Source organism: Chiloscyllium plagiosum, unplaced genomic scaffold (genome assembly GCF_037043375.1).
Source record: "Chiloscyllium plagiosum isolate Xiang-an unplaced genomic scaffold, Cpla_swu_hap1 HiC_scaffold_14, whole genome shotgun sequence".
Lineage (NCBI taxonomy): Eukaryota > Metazoa > Chordata > Chondrichthyes > Orectolobiformes > Hemiscylliidae > Chiloscyllium > Chiloscyllium plagiosum.
Genome location: NW_028270152.1, coordinates 50,517,598 through 50,538,385, shown reverse-complemented (window position 1 = coordinate 50,538,385; position 20,788 = coordinate 50,517,598). Strand labels below are relative to the sequence as shown.

The 20,788-nt window shown below is 37.6% G+C and overlaps 1 protein-coding gene across 4 annotated transcripts in view; it reads left to right on the top strand.

The window, feature by feature from the left end:
- Positions 1-20,788, top strand: part of eogt (EGF domain-specific O-linked N-acetylglucosamine (GlcNAc) transferase) — a 62,683-nt gene that overhangs the window by 153 nt on the left and 41,742 nt on the right. Inside the window, exons 1-7 of one of the 4 annotated variants that reach the window (XM_087994428.1) lie at positions 12-280; positions 3,725-3,823; positions 4,791-5,013; positions 10,832-10,932; positions 16,290-16,398; positions 16,506-16,600; positions 19,477-19,581. In XM_087994428.1, coding sequence (XP_087850554.1) covers positions 246-280; positions 3,725-3,823; positions 4,791-5,013; positions 10,832-10,932; positions 16,290-16,398; positions 16,506-16,600; positions 19,477-19,581 — 767 coding nt within the window. In that variant the 5' untranslated portion in view covers positions 12-245. Of the gene's footprint in view, positions 1-11; positions 281-3,724; positions 3,824-4,790; positions 5,014-10,831; positions 10,933-16,289; positions 16,399-16,505; positions 16,601-19,476; positions 19,582-20,788 lie in introns of those variants that run through there. The other 3 variants (XM_043708314.2, XM_043708316.2, XM_087994429.1) reach the window with 3 other exon arrangements.

Genomic DNA, 20,788 nt, shown 5'->3' with positions numbered 1-20,788 from the left:
GTTTTTCTTGACAGTTTACATCAAAACCTCTCAATGTTGTATGGACAAAAAAATTACTTTAATGTTAAGCAAATGACAAACGACCGGCGTGGCATCTGAACCAGTTCGTCTCGCATTTTCCGGCAAACCCAGTCGAGCAGCATCGATTCATTTCGATCTACTCTGAAGGGGTTTGTTTTGGCTCCGAGAGGGACGGCTTCTGGCCTGTGCGGGGTCCGGGGAACACTGTAACGTTGCACCTTGCGATGGCGCCGCGCTCGGCTGTGGAACGCTGGCCCAGGTATCGAACGCTGCCGATGGATACAATGTATCCGCGGTTTCCCAGGGTTGCGATCGCTGCCCCGCGCTGGCATGAGCGAATAGCCCGGCTTCATTGCTGGTGAGACCAGGGCTCTGCTGGGCCTACCTCCGATCAAATCGAAAAAGCCAGGGCCATCTGATATCCCCACTCAAAACGTGGCAGAGACTACTCCAAACTTCAGCTTGCAAACCACTAACTGTCCGCTAAAGTCGGGCAACTGGTTATCTGCGCCTTGTTCGGGGATTTCTTTGTGATGGCGTGGTGGAGGAGGGAGGTTGAGAGCTATTGGTTAATTTGGAGATAAATCCGGAATTTGCAATACCACATTTGGCTAATGTCTACAGTTTTAAGTAACTGCACATTATCAACAAGACTGCTACAGTTTATTAACGATCATCCAGCTTCAGTGGGGCGGACTTAATCGGTCTCGGTTTAAAGCCTTTGACCTAGTGATTTAGCAGCATAATACAGAAATTGGCAAGCCTCAAAAGCTCTATGGTTTCTTAACATGGCCTGTGGTGAACTATTCCAAGGCCTTAGCATCTCTGGGTTAGGGAATGGAAATTGACTGGTTCTGTTCGTGATCAATATTCACCTAGAAGCCTCCATAAGGATGCGCTGGAGCCACAACAGGAAGTTCGGCCCCCTATCCTGCCCCTCACCTGAATAAATTGATCTGTATTAATACACAAATGCTTCTCTAAAAGAAGAAATTCTTCCTTGACTGTCTTAATAAGACATTCCTTATTTTCAAAAGTGCCTTGTGCTCCTTGTAGAAATGTTCTCTCAAACCTCAAAATCTAACATTTTTCAATAAGCCTACCTCTCATTCCTCTGAACTGCATTGCATACAGTTTGACCTGTTGTCTTTCCACATAAGAACGCCCTTCTAACCATGGAATGAGTCTATAGTGAACCTTTGTGGAACTGTTTCCAACGCATGTATATCCTTCCTTAAATAAGGAAACCAAAACAGTGTTCTGAATGGAATTTATCAATGTCCTGTGCAGTTGTAGCAAGTCTTCCCTATCTATATACATGAACTCCTTTACAATAAAGGTCAATATTTTACTTACCTTCCTCATCCTTTGTGTGTCAGCGTGCTAACTTTTTTTGTGAATCGTAGTTCAGTGCAGTAGCATTAAATAAGCTCTCTCTATTTAAGTAATATTCTGATTTTACATTCTTCCTGCCAAAGTGGACAACCTCACAATTTTCCACAAGGGGTGCACGGTGGCTCAGTGGTTAGCACTGCTGCCTTACGCGCCAGGGACTAGGGTTTGATTCCAGCCTCAGGCGACTGTGGAGGTTTGCACATTCTCCCTGTGTCTGCGTGGGTTTCCTCCCACATTCCAAAAGATGTGTAGGTCAGGTGAATTGGCCATGTTAAATTGTGCATAGTGTTAGGTGCATTAGTCAGGGGTAAATGCTGAGAAATGAGTCTAGGTGGGTTGCTCTTCGGATGGTCGGTGTGGACTTATTGGGCCAAAGGGCCTGTTTCCATGCTGTAGGGAATCTAAACTGACCAAATAATTCTTCTTTTAAATTTTTGTCCACTCCACGACTTCCTCAAAGGTTATTATCTGACCTATCATTGTGTCACCAGTAAATTTGGCTACAATACTCTCTGTACAACCATGTCATGAATATAAATATCAAGTAATTGAGACTCCAGCTCTAATCCTGATGGTACTGTACTTGTTGCAGTTAGGCAACTTATTGAATCTGACTTTGTTTCTTGTTAGTTAACCTTGCTTCTAAACTATGACCTTGTAGCTTTTATGGTACCTGTTTGTGTGGCATTATGTTGAACACTTCCGGAAATACAAATACAATACATCTGTTTAACCATCCTGCTTGTTACATCCTCAAATAATTCTCATAAATTTGTAATCAGGCAGAGTCAACATTGTTTTGTTGTGATTTTCTGGATGTCCAGTTTCTACTCTTTATGGATTTCAGTTTCTTGCTTCCTGCTGTCTCTTTTTGAATTGAGTTTTTGCAGTTTTCACAACTTACTCAGATCACCTATAGTCAAGGAAGCATTAGAAGATTTCAATCAATGTGTCTGCCTTCTCTGCAGCCAAGTGTTTTAGGATGCAAACCGTCACGTCCAGGAAACTTGTCAGCTTTTAATCTCATTAGGTTCCCTCGTACTTTTTCTATCATAATACCGATTATTTTAAATCCTCCCTACCTTTCAGTTCCAAATTTCCCACTATTCTTGGGAGGATTTTTATGTCTCCTACTTTGAAGACAAAGCTAAAACAATTGTTCAAAATTTGCCACGTCCTTATTTCCCCCATTTATTAATTTTCCAGTCTGAGTCCTAAAAGTACTAATACTAGCTTCTTTTACCATTCTATTTTAGTTTGACATTCTTTCATAGTTAATTGAACAAATGAACTATAATTAGCCTTTTGTTTTATCCAAGCTCCAAAAATGCCATATTATGCACACTTTCCCCTTGCTGTATCCCTGCTGTGTTGTATACAAGAATTGAACATGGGGTATGACAAATAGTACTTGCCACAGTCCCTTGACTTTCCTAATACTGAAAACTGGAACAACTTGTTAAGTATTCTCTTTCTCCTACAATTTTCAATATATTTTAAGAAGTCAGATGTGGCATCCACTGACCATTTGTTCCTGATTTACCTGAACTTCTTATTTACTGTTCTCATGCTTGATGTTACCTTGTGCTATGGTTTCATGATTTCTTAAATCGTGTGTTTTCTAGGTTTTCTTCTTATTAAACCTATGACTCAGACGATAAACCCTGAAAGAAAAGCTTGGGTAGTTTATAAGCCATCTGAGACACGAACTAATTTTCTGGTTTGTAGGCCCTCCGTATTATTTGTTGGTTTTATTAACTTGAGCTTTTTTATTTTTGTTTCATCGTACTGCATGTTGATACATTATGATGAAGGAATACTGATTTTAATGCAACTGTAGCAGATTTATTGAGATTATATTTAAGTGGTCGTCGGAAGATGCTTTCCTAGTTAATTATTATGACTTTAATGTAATCAGGAGATTCAGATTGAATTGTCGTCTGCAAATGAAAGTCTTTCTGAGAAAGATCAAGATCAATACAACATAGCTATAGGCTTATAATATGTACAATACAATAGGTTTAATCCAACATTGACTATGAATACAATGCTGCCTATTGATAACACAGTTCTTAAAATTCAAGTTTGCTATTTTGCACAAATGAAAGTTCGCATCATTTACAGAAATAAATTTGAACATTTGCTGAGATGCAGGCAGTATGAAATTAATCTGAAACATTGATCTCAGAATGTGACAGAAAAGCCATTCAGAGAAATATGGAACAATTGAATAAAGTGAAATGTGCCATAGTTAGAACATTGGATATTTGCTCCGGAAGTGAAGTGAAATAACTGTTTTCCTTTTTAGTTTATCAGAATGGGAAAGTGAAACAGAGCAAGAACATGAATGGATAGAAAAGGAGGACTTAAATGCCAAAATGAAAAATGAATTTGGATACTCTAACAGGTAAAAGGAGACATTACCATTGCAGGGAAACCTAAACGTAGAGCAGAAAGAGCTTCAGTAAAACAGAAGACAAATGTGTTTGATTAAATTTAATGCTTGTTAAAAGCAAATTTACTAGACATAAAGCTAAGCAGTGACATTTTCAGAAAATGTTACTGTTAATATTATCTTTGGTTAGATACCTCCAAGGCAAAATTATGCCAGTGTTTTGAAGAAAAAATGTTATTATCCACAACTGCAAGAAACATAGACTAGATAGATTTGTGATCATTTGCATTTTTGAGCCTTCTGTATCATGTCCATGTTTGCATAGTTTGTGGCAAACCATCTAATTAGTTTTGGAGGGTCTTAAGGATACCATGTTTAAAAATATGTTGAAACTAACTAACCGAGGCCTACAAAAATGACAGTGCATGTAAAGCATAGTTGAGGTATCTACTAGTATGTAGCAGTGTTTGTAAACAAGCTTAATGTATTTGGTAAGAATTTGAATAATGTACTTCAGACATATGCATTCACTAGTATTCCATGCTTTTAATCATTTATCAGTCATGTCAATGCGAAGTTAATGTATTATGTCTAGTTTATAAAGCTTACATTCGAATGGGCCAGATGTCTCTGTAATTGCTTTTTGTTATTTCCGTGTCTTGTTTTAATGATAGAATTAAATTGTAATCTGAAGCAGGTGACTCAATGTCCTGTCAGAGAAGGAAATTGCATCAGTGAGCCATACATGCGGCAAGTCTTAGTGCTGCTGTTTAGATATAAATATCTTTTGAAGTTCAGGAACATGTTTACAACAAAATACATTCTATTATCTCAAAACTGAGTTAATCAATACTATTTGAATATTTAATTGCTTGTAGTATTCAGGACACTTGCTTATTTACATAGGAGCAATTGAATTATTGTCTGCTGCAAGTTCACTAATGAAAATCTGCTAGATGTTTACATTTTTCTTTTGTAGGTCTGCCATCTGTTCACTCATGACATTATTGTTGCTTCAGTTTGCAATTCAGCCTGCTGTAGCATTTGGACTAGAAGAGAATGACCAAACCAATACAGACGATGTCCAAGTAGTGCCTTTATACAATAATGTCACATTGCCTGATGAGCATATTCCTTATTTTTTGCATAATAACATGCACATAGCTAATCGTTGCAAAAAAGATCCTCTCTGTCCATTTATGGTAAGTCTTATTAATAGTCATTTAGTATTGGAGTGTTGCTGCAAAAACAGATTTTGTTGAAGCTTTCAGGCTTGTACTCATCAGGACAATTTGTGCAAATACCAACGCAATGGAATACCAACAGTTAGACTGCATGAGAGGAGATTGCTGATTAATTGGCAAGTGGACTCTGACTGGTACACATGTTGCAATGGAGAGAGCACCCTTATATGAGCAATGACCTGATCAATCAGAGCTAATCTGCCTGGTTTAAAATGTAAATAAAGCCTGCAGAGAACTGACAATCAGCATCTATTAATCAGAGTCCACCTGCTGACCAATTAGCGCTTTCTACTCTCTTTATAGACATTGGTGCTACCCTTGAATTGATATTCTTGTAAATTGTCCTGATGAGTCTAAGACAAAAAGCTTTGTCAAAATATGTCCCTTTTTAAGCAGTGTTTAATCTTATTATATGTGCATCTGCTTGTGAAAAAAAGCACCTAGTGGGCATATTTTTAAATATTTAAAGGTTTGTCCATAAAGACAATAAAAAAACTGTTACTCAGACTGATGGGTGGATTCCTGTTCACAATTGTTCACAAACGGACTGCCCTTGTTATACCTGTTCAGACTAGTGTTTTTTGTATTTTTAATACAAGAAGTGGGAGCAAGAGTTGACTGTTTGGCCCTTTGAACCATCTTTGCTATTCAATGAAATCACATCTGTTCTTCCACACCAGTTTATTTTCTTTGCACTATCCCTGGTATCCCTTGATGTTTTGAATACATAAAAATCTGTCGATCTTAGACTTGGATCTACTTAGCGACTGAACCTCCACATCTTTTTGGGGTAGCAAATTCCAAAGATTCACCACATTCTAAAAAGCTTTCTGAAATCTAAATGTACCAACTGGTTTTCTCCCTTATTTATGCTGCTAGTAACATCCTCAAAAAGCTCTCACAGGTTTGGTAGGCATGCTTAATTTTCTCTCTTTCCACAGTAGAGTTACCTTTGCCACCATCTAATCTCTGCGAACTACTCTGAACTCTATTGAAATTTCAAAGATGACCAATTAGGCAACTACTATATCTACAGCCATCACATTCAACACTTAGATGTGGATCATCAGGCCTGGGGTTTTATCCAAATAAAGACCCATTAACTTCTCTGATAGTATTTTCTTACTAATGTATTACCGATCTTGCAGAGCCTCATTTACATTAGTTCCCAAATTCTCTATTATTTGACAGATTTTTATTATTTTTCTCTCCTTGAAGTCAGAGGCGAAGTATTTAATTAGTTTCTCTGCCATTTCCTTATTCTCTATTGTAAATTCTCCTAACTTCACTTGTAATGGTACCACATTTGGATTTGCTAATCATTTCCTTTGACTTGGAGGTGCCGGTGTTGGACTGGAGGGTACAAAGTTAAAAATCACACAACACCAGGTTATAGTCCAACAGATTATCTGGAAGACTAAGTGCTGCTCCTTCATAGGTGATTGTGAAGAAGCAGCGCTCCGAAAGCTAGTGCTTCCAGATAAACCTGTTGGACTATAACCTGGTGTTGTGTGATTTTAAACACTTCCTTTGACATACCTATAGAAATGTTTACAGTTCTTTTTAATGTTTCACACATTTAGTCAACCATTTTCTCTTTCTTAATCCTTTTCATGGTCCTCCTCTGCAGAATTTTCAAATGCTACCTGACTTTATGTTTACTTTTTTTGGTAACTTTAAAGGCCTTTTGATCAAATATAGTCTTGATTTCTTTTGTTGGGCACGATTGGAAGCCTTGCCTTGCTGATGTTATGTGAATGAAGGAATGTATTTTTGTTCCAAACTATGTATTGGTTCTGTTTGCCCATGCCTGCCTTTCATTTTACCTTCCTAACTCAGTTTCCTGATCCACCATAGCTGATTTGACCCTAATATTTTTGTGTGTCCTTTGTTTGGATTTAAGACCCGTGTTTCTGATTGAACTATGTCACATTCAAAGTTAATGTAAAATGCTGCCATGGTATGGTCACTCTTTCCTAAAACTGATATGGAACAAAATTATTATTTAGTCCTTTTTACATTTTCCTACACTTGATCTAAAATATCCTGTTAACTAGATTGTTCTTCAACATCTTGATCCAGGGAATTATATTGTATACATTCCAAGTATTTGTTCTCCACAATGTTAGTACTAATTAGGTTTATCTAACCTATATGTAGATTGAATTCCCCCCACCATAACTGTTACATGCATGTCCAATTTCTTGATTTATACTATGATTTCCACAACCGTTGCTGTTTGGTGATCTGTAAATAACTCCAATAAATGTTGTCTCCCCTTTGCTGTTTCTTGTTTCTACCCAACCTGAATTTATGTCTTGAACGTTAGAAACTAAGTTCATCTCTCACCACAGTAGTACTACTCTCTTTAATTACCAATACTACTCCAGCTCCTTTGCCAGCTTTCTGTCTCCTTCCTGAATCTCCTTTGATAATCAGGTCCCGTCTTTGGGTTACTTGTGGCCAGTGTTTCAAAACCTTCCGACAAATGGTCAACCATGACTAAGGCCTCCTGGAAATATCATTTTGCACAGCAATACGTCATCTGCAGCTGTACAGATAGTGGGAATTATTTCTTGATCCTCAACCCATGAAAAGAACACCTGATGATGCTATTGTCAAAATACATGTGTTAAGTTTACTTGTGCAAATGCAGGAATTCATGGTTCATTGGTTTCTTTTGGGTTCTGAAACCCTTCTGCAGAATCAGGTTCAGAAATGACACTTGCGTTTTTTGCTTTGAAAGCTCGATGCAATTAAAATGCGGAAAATAACAGGGCTTGAGCTCCTGTTCTGAATTAGGAAGGTTAGCATGTACTGCCAAGAAGGCAAATCTTTGCACAAAATGTATTCAAAGTTTGGGTGAAGATTTGTAGCTCGGGTGCTCGTTTTTGTGGTTCTGTTCGCCGAGCTGGAAATTTTTGTTGCAAACGTTTCGTCCCCTGTCTAGGTGACATCCTCAGTGCTTGGGAGCCTCCTGTGAAGCGCTTCTGTGGTGTTTCCTCCAGCATTTATAGTGGCCTGTCCCTGCCGCTTCCGGTTGTCAGTTTCAGCTGTCCGCTGTACTGGCCGGTATATTAGATTAGATTAGATTACTTTACAGTGTGGAAACAGGCCCTTCGGCCCAACAAGTCCACACCGACCCGCCGTAGCGTAACCCACCCATACCCCTACATTTACCCCTTACCTAACACTACGGGCAATTTAGCATGGCCAATTCACCTGACCTGCACATCTTTGGACTGTGGGAGGAAACCGGAGCACCCGGAGGAAACCCACGCAGACACGGGGAGAACGTGCAAACTCCACACAGTCAGTCGCCTGTGGGTCCATATTGGGTCCAGGTTGATGTGTTTGTTGATGGAGTTTGTGGATGAGTGCCATGCTTCTAGGAATTCCATGGCTGTTCTTTGTTTGGCTTGCCCTATAATGGTAGTGTTGTCCCAGTCGAATATTCAACAAATATAAAAAAAAACAAACCAGCAGAAACCTGATGAGCTTACAGATCTCATGATGCCCCCAGAAAAGGAATGCTAGTTTGAAAATCTGAGGTTTAGAATGTTGTGTGAACACTGGCTATTTGGGGGAAAGGCTAGAGGGCTATTGAACCTCATGGAGAAATTATTCTCCATGCTGGCATGATTCAGTGTTTTCAGAAGATAAAGCCCTGTCATATACACTACTCAATATATTTAGTACCTTGAGGCAAAACTTTGCAAAGGTTCCCCTGATTCTGAAGGCATTTGAGCAAAACTCAAAGGCTTGGCTCACAGATAACAATTTTGGCCCAATAAATCTTTGAAGTTTACCTTCCTTTTGATATTTAACTGGAAATGTTGATATCTTAGAAAGCAGAGATGATCATTTTAAAAACAAAGATTTAGTCCTCAAACAATAAATTATCTGCATGGCAATGACTTATTAAATCAAAAATGATAATCTTGGCCCTTTTTCAATTAATCCAAGCAGCACTTAAATATTAAAACTATTCATGTGTGACAGAAATTAATTTTCAGAAGTAAACTTTAGCATACTTGCTCACAAAGTAAATCTTCTTTGTTTTTATCAGTATCCGGAATACTAAGGATTAACCTGTTGATTTGAACTTTTTAAATCCACTGAATGACAAAGTCTATTTAAAAAGCCATGTTTTACAAGTTTACCTATACATTCAGTATCAATAGTACTCTATGGAGGCATAATTGCTTAGTTCAGTTCTGCTTTTACCTAGATTCCCATACATTCCCTATATGATTATCAGGAAGAGAAACTATAGCTCAGCAAAAATGCACATAGGCCAGTTGAGTTGCCCATTTCTTTGTCTGACAAGAGATCAATTAACTCAGCACAAAATGGTGATCAAATCTCGGACCAGTTGTTAGCTTAATGCTGACAACTTTAACCAGTTGAGCCATTGGGGATTCCTTATTATAATTATCAGGATTTTACTTGCTGTTCAAAATAGCGGAGTATTGTAATTTGCATTGTGAAACAAGATATTGGTTTCTGGACCTTTGGAAATACAGAATTTTACAATACTGCATTAGTGAAATGGAATGATACATAAAATATTATTAAACATGATAATGCCTAATAAAGAATTGACCAAAATTGTTTTAATAGTCGTCCAGACAATGAAAACACTTACATTTACACTGGTTATTATGGTTATTGATATAACACATTGCTCATTTGTGAATTTGTCAATATTATATTTGAATTCAGAAGTAAGAAGTGGATGTTTTGATAATGCTGAAAGCAAACAATGGTTTGGGATGTCAGGACTTTTACTACAACTGGCCAAAGTAGATTGTTTTGGATTTTTGATGAGTGAATTAAGTATTGGAATAAAATTTGCCTATGGAATGCTTGAATTGTACTAAATATTTTTAAAATAGTTTTTAATAATTAGAGAAGACTAAGAGCAGTTGATAATGGTGCCTTTAAGATCTAAAAGGAGTCAGCTTTGTGTTCAGTTTAAAATTTAATCTTCGATATATGTTGACTTTTAAAAATAAAATGGCCTTCCCATATATCCACTATATGTAAATGATTACCTTTTGCTTGAGCATCAGAAAATGTAATGTTTTGTGACATGGTTTGATTATAGTCTTTTGCATTTGTCCAGTGAAAAACAAGGCGATTGGTCCAAAAACATAGATATTTTAAAACAAGATGATAACTATTGTGCTATTTCGCAGAACACCTGTAACCAGGCAATTGCCCAATCTACAATAATGTCTCCAGTCATGTTACTCTGAACCAGTCATATGTTGTTCTGTGAAAGTAACTTGGGATAATTCTGATTTTGTTTTGTCAGTGTTGGGAAATATTTAGTTCAGCATTTTTGTAACCATTTTATGACTGAAATGGGGACTTGATGAGCTTGTGGCATGAACCTATGGCCCACTACTGTGGTGACTTAAAGGGCTGAACTGTCATTGCTGCAACTGAATCAGCTTTGAAAATATATGCAACATATATGCATAAATTGAGATCACTACTGGCAATTTGTTAATTATGTGGGCAATAAAGAAAAACTGTTTTCCTATTCAAAAGTACTTAAAATTCAGAATAAAGAAGGAAGTGTGAGGAATCCCAGTAATAAGTCATTATGATTATAAGTATTTTCTGTGTGTTGTTGCTATTTTGACCATTTAGTTGATTTCATATTGACTCATTTTTTAATTGAGTGTAGAGAATTTGGATGAAATATGGAGTACATATTGTTGACCTTGAGAAACAGAAGCTAATTGGACATCTACTTTTGCTGTAGAAACACTTGAGAAAGCTGCAGTCCTGCTGGGGATATGAAGACAATTGCAAACCAGAACACAGATTCAGTTATCCTGTGTGCAGTGATGCTACTTCAGGCTGGTAAGACCCATAGAAAAGGAGAGGCATAGTGTATAGCTTTGGTGATGCATATTATTTGAGTGAAGATTTCTGTTCTTGTTTTACATGTCAATTGAAGGAATAATTGCAAACATTACTGATATTACCTGTGCTGTTAAATGTAGGACACAATTTTACCTTGCACTATAGCTGGGTGTTCTTTAAAATAATTTGTAATTTTCCAACAGAATTAGATTAGATTAGATTACTTACAGTGTGGAAACAGGCCCTTCGGCCCAACAGGTCCACACCGACCCTCTGAAGAGCAACCTATCCAGACCCTTCACCTAACACTACGGGCAATTTAGCATGGCCAATTCACCTAACCTGCACATTTTTGGACTGTGGAAGGAAACCAGAGCACCCAGAGGAAACCCACACAGACACGGAGAGAATGTGCAAACTCCACACAGACAGTTGCCTGAGGCGGGAATTGAACCCAAGTCTCTGGTGCTGTGAGGCAGCAATGCTAGCCACCGTGCTGCCCGCTTTTTAAAATGCTAGACTGGAAAATGTTGAATGTAATCACTGCGATAAGCTTTAGATAGGTTTTTTTAAGACTGAAAAAAATACTATCCCTGAATGAACAGTAAAGTTAATGTAATGTATATTTAATGGAGAATTTAAGCTGTGAGTATTAGAAAATTCTGAAAGTAAGTTGAAATCCTCTATTTATAGAAACTGTAAGTTGTAGTTTTCTGAAAAATGCTGTTTATAATAAACCCTAAATTGGAGCCTAAAATTTTTGTCAGCAGATAAATGATTTGTGAAATCTAGTCAAAATTTACTGCTGTACTTTGCAAGATGTGCTACAAATGTGTCCCAACAAAACACAATTCTTAACTGAAATTTGTTTCATGACTGAAGCCCCTTTAACATGAAAAAGACAAAATATGACATTTTCTGTTTTGTAGTCTGAGTGTTGGGCCAGACCCAATGCCCCTACCATTGAAAGAACTCACAGATTACAAATTGTGAGCCTGTCAGTTTGAGCTGCTAAACCTATTGCAGGCCCTACCATTGGAGTCCCATCTTGCAGGCACCTTCTGGGTATGAAAGAGCATCTGCCAAAGCATAATTTTCAGGGATCCATTGATGAGGAGGTTCAATGAAACTGAGAGATTTACGTACATGCATTTTGGTCATTTGCTGTTAGTTTGGGCTCTTGGAGTTGGACATGTGGATTTGGAGTTAACAATTGGTTTTTGAGGGTAAGATGACAGTGCCAATAATTCCAAGTGAAGTTACCCAGTGATCCGAAGGAACTACCCAGAGAGCTTAGGGAGGGACTGTTCAGATTGATACAGTTTGTTGTGGGAGTTCATTTGAGAGAGAAGATTATATTAAGGTGAAAAATATAATTTTCGAGTGTCCCATGTCATCTCTCTATTCTTAGTACATTCTAAGGAAAATGTTTACTTTGTATCACTGCTACCATTTTAGTATCTACTTCATTCCTTTCTGCCTCTTTTTCTGAAAAGTCCTCAAACTTTGCTATTGCTCCAATCCTGATGAAGGATTTATGCCTAAAATGTCGACTCTCCTGCTCCTCGGATGCTGCCTGACCTGCTGTGCTTTTCCAGCACCACACTTTTTAACTATTGCTACAATCAATCTCATATTTAATCTCATATTTTCTTTGATATGTCAACTCTTATTACAATAGAAATATACTTAATTTATTAATACCATACAGAGGAACCTTGATTATCTGAATATCAATTATATGAACTTTGGATTATCCGAAGAAGATCTCAAAGTCCCGCAAGAACATTACATCAAAGAGGTAATTGTATTTAGATTACCTGTACTGAAGAAAATGTGAAAACGCTGGCAAAAACAACGAAACATAAGCAACTCAAGCATCAGCAACTGGATATTTTTAGGTAAGGGTTAGTTACACAGCCCTTTGCAAAAGTAAATGCTTTACAGTGTATTCCCATCACTTTACCAGGTCGTTCATGAAACGCATGTGCAAGGCGATACCTCTGTCTTTCTGAGATAAAGGAGTACAAGTGAGTTGCACGTCAACTTTATTTGTTTTTTTTATAAGTTCTCTGTGAATGTCAGCCTGTAGAAGTTTCGCATCTTCTTAAAAATACATTTAAAAAATGGCTGAGAAAGTAAACGCATATGTGAGGTGGTGCTTCTGTCTTTCTATCATGATGCTGAGTTCACGGAAACTGACAAATGCTCTTGTGATTGTAGAAGCTGTTCGGGACCTTGCTTAATGCTGGGATTTCATATATTTTTGTGATGGTAAGGGTTTAGTTCTTCTCAGTTTAACCTGCAATTTGCAAAATGCAAAGATTAGTTTGTATAAATAACAGACTCCTAAAGTTAAAGATTTAAACAAACTCTCCGGTAGAGCACAGCAATAGATCAGTATGGCTTCTCTCTTTTCAGGTCATATAATTTATCTGAATAATCAATTATCTGAACAAAATAGTCCTCGCACATTTCATTCGAATAATCGAGGTTCCTCTGTATTTGATTTGAGTTTTTCTCCATTGTTACTTCGATATGCTCCTGTTGGTTCTTTAAAACTGGCTCATCTTCTGTCCACTAATTTTCTATTCTGATATCCATATGACTATTCTGTCAAAGTACTTGTTATATAATTTTTTTTTTAAAATAGGGAAACTGTTATTTTCCATTGAAAACGATGGTGTTGTGGTAATATTTCTAGTGTAATCCTAAAATCCAAAGATACAAGTTCAGTTCTTGTCACAGCAGCTTGTGGGATGGAAAATTCAACTAATTAATAAATCCGGTGTCAGAGGACTAGAGAAGATTGAATGTTACATCCTTGTTCAAAGAAAAAACATAAGGATAATTTCAGCAACTGTTTACCAGTCAGTTTAGCTTTGTTAGTGGAAAAGCATTTAGAAATTATATTCTGTAGCAAGGTTAACCATTACATGAATTAATATTGATTAATTAAGGAAACTCAGCATGGACATGTTGAAAGGAAATCATATTTAATGAATTTGAGTATTTCTATGAAGTAAAAAAAATTGAATTATAAGGGCAGTCTGATTGATGTACCATACATGGGCTATCAAAAATGCCACATAACAGATTTTTCAGCAAAGATGAAACTCATGGAATAAAAAGCCCAATGGCAGCATGGATACAAAAGTGACTGATTGATAGGAACCAGAGTAGTGGTCTATATTTGTGGGGAGGTGACCCAGGTGTCGCTATTACAATCATTGCTTTTGTTAATCTATTTTAATGACCTACACTTGGGTGCACAGGGCAAAATTTGAAGATGACAGTGTGAACTGTGAGCAGGATAATGATAAACTTCAAGAGGACATAAGCTTGTGCAGTGGATGGAGAAATTACACATTAGAGTTGACACATGGAAGTATTTCTGTTGGTATGAAGAACAAGCTAAAACAATGAGGAATGATGATGTAGAGGATATAATTCCAAAGGGATGTCTGAGTAAAGGGACTGGGAGGGGTTATTAAATTGTTGAAGGTGGTAAGCCAGCTTGAGAAGGTGGTTAATGATATATACAGTGTATCTGATTCAGGAATTAGTCAGACATTATGCTTTAGTTCATGAAGTGCAAAAGCAAGGAAGTTGGTGTGAGCTTAAACACAGATTTGAACTCAACCAGAGCATTATGGCAGTTCTTGGGGGATGTAAATGTATTGGCCACTTTATAGAAATGATTTATAATAATGCCCAGTGGATGTTGGATTTCAGTTTTGAGAATAGATGGACAAAGCTGGGGCTGTTCAGGAAAGAGAAGGTAGAGCAGTAGACAGGTTTGACATTATGATGGGGCTGGATAGAGAAGATATGGAAAACTGTTCCCATTGGTAGAAGGGGTAAGAGCCAGGGGGCATAATTTTTAAAAATTAGTTCTTGGGATGTGGGTCTTGCTGACTGTGCCAACATATATTGCCTATGCTTAGTTATCATTGAAAAGGTGGTGATGTGCTGCCTTCTTGAGCTACTACAATCTGTATGCTGGAGATAAACCCACAATGCCATAAGGAAGGGAGTTCTAAGATTTTAATCCAATGACACTAAAAGAATGACAATATATTGTGATGTTGCTGTGTATTTGCTGCCTTTGTCCTTTGAGGTAGAAGTGGTCATATGTTCAGCAAATGCTATCTAAGGAGCTTTAATGAATTTCTGAAATGCATCTTGTAGACGGTATACACTGCTGCTACTGTGAATCAGTGATGCAAGGAGTGAATATTTTGGATGTAGTGCCAATCCAGTGGCTGTTTTGTCCTGGATGGTGTGAAGCTTTTTTAGTATTTATAACCATACAGTTATTGGTCTATGACTCAAAGCAAAGGGAATAATGTAATAAGTCATAGTAGATTATTTTTGACTTGTCTCTTTTTTTTGATATTTTCTTATTTTTATTTTGTGTTGTATCTCCTTGTGTACTGGTAGAACTGGTTACCTGGTTTTGTTGTCACTGAGGCAGATATTAAGCAAGTAACAAAGAATATATATGATTTCTAAATATTCAGGCAATTGTAAAATAAAGAAATGTACCTCAATCGTATAGTTTGCATCCACACTTTGTGAATTGTTCTTTAGGCCATTTGATTTAGTGTTCAGCAGATTTATGATTGGTGCACTCAGCAGCTTTTAAGATTGAAAACTTCAGTAGTGCTGTAGCTTCAATGTAGTGTTAATTGGCATTTTTCTAACTTTGTAAGAAACTAAAGAAAATAACTAATAAATTTAGTAGAGCCAAAATGATGCACATTTCTGAGAAATTGCCCCAACCAATATGCTGTTTGAGATGGTATGTTACTTTATTCTGCAAAGTAGTTATTTGTTTCAGAACTGCAAGTGTTAAAATGTGAATATGTGTGTGTGTGTGTGAGAGAGAGAGAGGGAGAGAGTGTGTGTGTATTTCAGAGTACGCTTTCTGATGCACTGAGGTCAAACTTGATTTTGGTTTTAAACGAATTTTCATATTCAACACTGTACCTTTTTGTTTGGCATGCCAAACTGTAGAAACTAAGGTAAAGGTGCACTTATTTGTTGAGTGCACCCAAACCTCTTTGTTGTCTCTCAAAACTGTTATGTATCCCTCAATCAGTATCATCAAAAAACCCAGATTATCTTGTCATTTTCTCATTGCTGTTTGTTGGGGGTTAGTTGTGCATTGTTGACTGCCATGTTTCCTCCTTTAAAGTCAATTTGACACAGTCTAGTCCTATTGTAAAATTCTTTGTGACATATTTTGAGACAATGTGCAAGTCATTCTTTTGTTTTTCTCTCTCTCTTTCTATATTTGTATCTGTACACTAACTAGCTTTCCAAGGTTTCATTTCATGTCTTTGTAACAGGGCCAACACAATAGAATCAGCGCAGGATATTTTCTGGAAGCAAGCTGATTTTGGCTATGTGAAAGAAATGCTTCATGAGATGCAGACGCTCTGTGAACCAGCCAAACTAGTAAGCTTTTGGGAAACTAGAGGTTAACTTCTGTCTATCCATTCACTGTTATTTTCCAAATTTCAATTGGGTTTGACTAATTTTATTCCTCTGGGATTTTATTTCAGGGAGATTCATCCTTAATGTGCTCAAAATACACTCGCTATTGCAGAGCTACAAATCTTTACATTGATTTGAGAAACCCAAGAAGAAGCACAGATAGGTCTCTGCTTTTAAGTGTCTTCTTTGTGATAAGTAGCAAACGCTTCAGGCGAAACCTTTCACTGGGATACTAATGTGGTAAAATAAATGAATTGTTGAGATGGAAGCAACAACGTCCTTCTGAAAGAACTGGAAATGCAGCTATGATGGCAGTCAATAGATTTGAGACACCGCGCAGCCACCCCCCACCCCCCCAAACACCTCGCACTGATGGGGGATTCATGATAACATGAACACAACTTGACAAAGATCGATCCACCACCATTTTACACTGTGTGAGTGTCCCATTTTAGAGAATCAGAACACTTCACCAGCATATCTAGACAAGATTTCCACAATGCAGTCGGAGCCTGATTTAAACTAACCAGTGCAACACTTTGACACGCAGCAGAGTGTATACCCAAGTGTCTCACTGAAGTCTACTGCATGCTCCATGGTTTCAGCCATCCCCAAACTTCTCGAGGAAGGCTTTGGTTTTGTTTTCTTGTTGATAGCGGCCTCTCTATAATTTTACTCCATGTTTGTACCTATCCTGATTGTAAAGCAGGTCTCATTGTGAATACCTAATGCTAGATTTTGACAATTTGTTCTGCTGATCGATGGGAAATAACATTTTAAAATTGCAGAGTCTTGCTTTGAAATTTTCTAAGATGTCCACGTTCCTATGTGTTCTTCAAAATACTCCTGTGTTGAGTATAGAATACCATTTAGATTTTGCTTACTGTTAATCATATGTCAAATTGCAAGTGCCCTGTCACCTCATGATATTAATTTGGAGTATTAATTTTTGAGGTCTCATAAGAATTAAACCTCAAGTCTTCCCAGAGGGAAAAAACAGGTAAAAACCCGTAAAACTTGGAAATGAAAACAGTTGTCATACTTGTGCATCGTTTTCAAATATATAATATGGTAATTAAGAGCATATGAGAGTCTTAATGCTCTCGTTAAGAATATTAATGAGAGAAGAATGAAACATACTGTAAAGAGAGTGATGTTGTCACTTAACAAATAATCCAGATCTCCTAGTTAGGGGTGTGGGTTCAGTCCCACCATGGCAGGTAATAAACTGGAATTAAAAACTAACTTTATGCCAACCATGTAACTAACCATTGTGCATTATTGTAAAATAACACATCTAGTTCATTAATGACTTTTTAGAGAAAGAAATCTGCCATCCTTACCTGGTCTGGCCTGTGTATAACTCCATATTCACAGTAATGTAGTTCACTTTTAACTGCCTTCTAAGCAATAAATGTTGGCCTAGCCAGCAATCCACGAGTAAATTTCTTTATATAGGTATGTAAAAAGAAAAGAATTAGTGGAGATAATATAGACTGGAAAATTGATAATGGAGATCAAGGAAATGGACAGAGCAAATAAACAAATACTTTTTCCTACAATCACAGGACAGAAGAGACCCTTCAGTCCATCGTGTCTGTACCACCTATAATGTACTATTATCTACATTTGTCCCACTTGCCCGTACAAGGCCCATAGCCTTGAATATTAAGACACTTCAAGTGCTCTTGTTCTGTCTTCACAGAAAAAGACACAAATGACATCCCAGAAAGCAATGGTCTTCTGGGAACAATTGTAGGAAATTAGTAATAATTAAAAACAGATGCCGGAGAAATTAATGACATTGAAAGCTGATAAATCCCCAGGACCTGATTAATTATATCCTCAATTACTAAAAGAGATGGCCGTAAAAATAATGGATTTGTTGTTTGATATGTTCCAAACTTGTGTAGATTCTGAAACAGCGCTTTTGATGAACTCCCACAACTGAGTTCATTGTGCAAAATCAAAACACATAGAATTGGTGGTAACATACTGGTACAGATTGGGTATTGGCTAGCAGACAGGAAACAGAGTAGGAATATGTGGGCTGTTTTCAAGTGGAAGGTCATGACAGGTGTGGTACCTCAAGGATAAGTACTTGAACCCCAGCTATTCACAAAAGTATATTGACGATTTGGATGATGGTACGATGTATAATATTTCCAAGTTTGCTGACAATGCCACATTAGATCTGAGTGGTGAGCAGCATGTAGAGAGGTCTCAGGCTGATTTCAACAAGTTGAATGAATGGCCATATGTATGACAGATGCAGCATGTGTGGATCACTATGCAGTAGTCCAGTTTGGTTGGAAAAGCAGAATGGCTAAATACTATTTAAATAGTGATGGATTGGGAAATATAATGGGACTAGGGTGTCTGGGGTACACAGGTCACCAAAGGCTAGCCTGCAGGTACAGTAAGCAGTTAGGAACACACATGTCATGTTGGCCATCATCGCAAGTGGCCATGAGCATATGAAGTTCTGACAGGGCTGGACAAACTGGATGCAGAGTTGATGTTCTCCCTGACTGCTTGTGGTAGTGAAGTTCCAGAAGAAGATGTCACAATGTAATGATATGCAGAAGGCCATTTCAGACTGAGAGGAAGGTAAATTTCTTCATTGAGAATGGTCAAAACCTGTGGAATTCTCGACCAAAAAAGGCTGTTAAGATAAAGTCCCTGAAAACTTTTAAGGGAAAAAAAGAGATTTCTAGATGCTAAAGGTGCTAAGGGTAATGAGGGGGGAGAGGGGGGGGGGGGGGGAAAGAGAGAGAGAGAGAGAGCTGATATATGATATTGAGCTAAAGACCATGTTGAATGGCGAAACAGACTACTCCTCATGTTTTCTAGTTTCTATTAATCAGTTCAGTCTGTCTCATGCACCAGTTTCACTGGTTTTTCCTTCTGGGATACTAGAAAGTTAAATCACTGATATTTACATTTTATCTGTAACAATGTTAGGATGATATTGTAGAAATTATAATATTACAAGTCTTGTAAAATTGTAAAGAAAGAGTGCAGGTCTTCCCTCAACAGGTATAAGGAAGATTTCCTTCAGGAAGGTGAAATTGGAGGCCACTGTAAATTGGACAGAAAGGCGCTATTGGCTGAAGGAGAGCACAAGAGTCCCCTCCAATCCTGGTAAGTTTATTGTCTGGGAAGTGGAAAAGATTGTTTTTATTTCACACAAGATATGTGAATAATATGTAACCAGTTTGAAAACCAGAATGAGGATTTTAAAACTCTGTAATAATCTAGTTAGCTTCAGACAATGAAGCCAATCACTATTACTTCATGGATTTGATGCCAGGTAAAATTTACTCTGATCACAATTATGCATATCATGTCATCTGTGGCTTTGATAAGGACTGTTTCAGTACTGTTGCAGGATGGAAATCTGAGAGTTTCAAGTTAGGAGTTTCAGGAAAGATGGGCATTAATTTGGGAAGCGACAGAAAATTTAAGTTCTTTGTGAAGCAAAAGGAGGCTAGAGTTGGGGCAGTGGTTTGCAAGAACAGAGGAGTTTAAGGTGTTTTTGTTTGAGCAGAGGCATGATGATTGAAGATTGGTAGCAGAGAGGAAAATCAGCTAATGTGGGAGCCAGAAAGGAAGGTTGATTGGTCAGCAGTTTGGAGGGATGAAGGACATGTGAGTAGGAGGTGGGTCTTCTAGATAAAATGAACTTGGAGAGGATATGATGGGAAATCGGAGAAAAACTAGAAAATATAAAAGTTCAAAGCTAGTACAATAGGGAGCCTTTGGAAAGACTTGATGGCCAAGACAGATAGAGGCAAGTAATAGAGGCTGTTCTATTGTTTTGGATTTTCTTGCATTATACATCTTAACAGAGAGAAATTAGTAATAAAAAAAATGCAAGACAAACAAGAATTTTATGTAGGAGCACTTTACTGCAGATGCTGGAATCTGTGCTGAAACCAAAAAATGCTGGAAATCATAGCGGATCAGGCAGCATCCAAGGAGGGGGAGCAAGTTAACGTTTTGAGTCTAGATGACTCTTCATCAGATTCTGTACCCCCAAAAATACTCAATCATCTGCACTAGTCCCACTTTCCAATACTAGGCCTTTAATTTTATGATACTTCAATTGCTTATCCAAATTCTTTTTAAAGGTTATGAGGTTTCCCACCTCAACTACTCTTGCAGGTAGTGCATTCCAGACCTCCACCATATACTGAGTGAAAATAGTTTTCCTTAAATCGCCTCTAAGTCTCCTCCCTTTCACTTTAAAATTTGCACCCGTTTTACTGAGCCTTCATCTAAGGGGAACAGCTGCTTGCTATTCACCCTGTCCATGCCCATTATAATCTTATACACTTCTCATAGGTCC